This window comes from Primulina huaijiensis, chromosome 6, assembly GCF_012295235.1.
Source record: "Primulina huaijiensis isolate GDHJ02 chromosome 6, ASM1229523v2, whole genome shotgun sequence".
Classification (NCBI taxonomy): domain Eukaryota; kingdom Viridiplantae; phylum Streptophyta; class Magnoliopsida; order Lamiales; family Gesneriaceae; genus Primulina; species Primulina huaijiensis.
In genome coordinates, this window is record NC_133311.1 from 19,408,919 (window position 1) to 19,410,866 (window position 1,948).

Consider the following 1,948-nt stretch of genomic DNA (forward strand, 5'->3'; position numbering starts at 1 on the left):
TATTATGTTAAAATTTTATTTCTCTTAAATTATTAATCACAAATATTAATTTATAAATGATTGATTCTGATATAAAATTAATTATCTATAATATGTATTATAAAAAAACTTAGAAATTAAATAAAATCCGCAATGTGTTAAAAGTTAGCAAAAGCAAAAGCAATATTTACCTTTATAACAAGTTTAATGATTTTATTTTAACATTATTATGATAATTTAGTAAATTAAGAAAATTTTATTTGACGTTTGTCTATGTGTACTCTATTTAAGTAAATTTTAGTTTTGATTTTGGTAAAATTCACTATTCTGTTAATTTTATTTTTATTGTTTTTTCATTTTGAATGATATTCGAATAAAAAATATTTTTGCTGATTTATCATTTAAGAGAGCTGTATTATGTCGCAGATTGAAAAATGTCATATAAATAAGTGAATATATATGATTTATTATCATCATGTATTTTTATGTATTATGTTTTGATATATTTAAATTGATAAATACTTATAAAATGATGTTATTCAAACGATTTTAAACATTATCTAATTTTCGTGATTATATTTTTCATTATTAATCACCTACGTGTATCGCACGTGTACATTCATAGTATATATATATATCTCAGTCTCTTCTTCTTACTTGCACTAAAACTCNCTAATATATATATATATATCTCAGTCTCTTCTTCTTACTTGCACTAAAACTCTGAGAAATATAGCAATAATAATATATAAAGAAACGGAGATCATCACTCCTCTGAAATGGGAACTTTAGCTGCTACTGCTTCAGTGTTCCAAACAAAGCTGGAAACCTCTTCCTTTCTTCACGGAACAAGAAGAGGAAACAAGAAGAAACAGCCCATTGTCCCTGTAAGAGTCTAACAAGTTTGGGTGTTATATTTTTTTCCCAGCATTTTTTTAAAAAAAATTAATTTTCTTCTTGTTCTTTGATTGCATCAGGTTGCTAGATTAATTGGGCCAGCTATATTTGAAGAATCAAAGCTCAAAGTTTTGTTCTTAGGGGATGACAAAGAGGAGACTAATCCAAGAAAACTTCCAAGAACTTACACGCTCACGCATAGTGATATCACCTCCAAGCTTACCCTGGCCATTTCTCATACCGTAAATAATTCCCAGGTTAACTTTTTTCTTGGTCAAATGAATTAAAAAACCAAAAAAGAAGAAGAAATGCTAAGTTTCTGACCCGAAATTAGGTTGACTAGTTTGGAAACATGCATGTATTTATCTTTTTGATAATATTTATTAATTAAGTTCATGTTATTTTTTATTCATTGATTACGAAAATAAACACACATTGGATTTTGGTAAATGATAATGTGCAGTTACAAGGATGGTACAATAGATTTCAGAGGGACGAAGTGGTGGCGGAATGGAAGAAAATCAAAGGGAAGATGTCCCTTCACGTACATTGTCACATTAGTGGTGACAACCTTTGGTTAAATCTTTGTGCTGGCCTCAGATATTACATCTTCTCCAAAGAACTCCCTGTGGTAAGATCTAATTTCGGCTCTTGACGGTAGTTTTGGCATTTAACATCCCAAGAAACCCATGCATATTTCAATAAAAACATTATGATATTTCACAATATAAGTATTTTTTTGGGAAAATTGTAAATTTGGTCAATTTCCTATTTCGATCATCCATTTGTCGAATTTTAGTTTTAGTATGTCATCTTTGTTCTTTTTTAAGTATTTTTCTTTGTGTTTGACGCTGATATGTCCAGTTTGAGGTAAGAATAACCAAAATTTCAAAACAAATGACCAAAATTGTCAAAAATTTTTTGAAAGATATATAATTAAAACTCAATTCTGATTACATAATAGACCAAAATCGTAAAACGTATTTCGCTTATTATTCTTTCAAAGAAGCTATCGATTGAGGGTGATCAAATTTTTCTCAAGAAGGATTATCTTCCATCGTCGACATATATA

General features: G+C 28.2%; 1 protein-coding gene across 1 annotated transcript; it reads left to right on the forward strand.

Moving 5' to 3' along the window:
• Positions 1–660: 660 nt before the first annotated feature.
• On the forward strand, positions 661–1,640 carry LOC140979502 (protein STAY-GREEN 1, chloroplastic-like). The gene is made up of 3 exons (XM_073444920.1): positions 661–866; positions 957–1,133; positions 1,340–1,640. The coding sequence occupies exons 1-3, from the start codon at positions 759–761 to the stop codon at positions 1,529–1,531; spliced, it is 477 nt and encodes a 158-aa protein (XP_073301021.1). The 5' UTR covers positions 661–758; the 3' UTR covers positions 1,532–1,640.
• Positions 1,641–1,948: the final 308 nt, after the last annotated feature.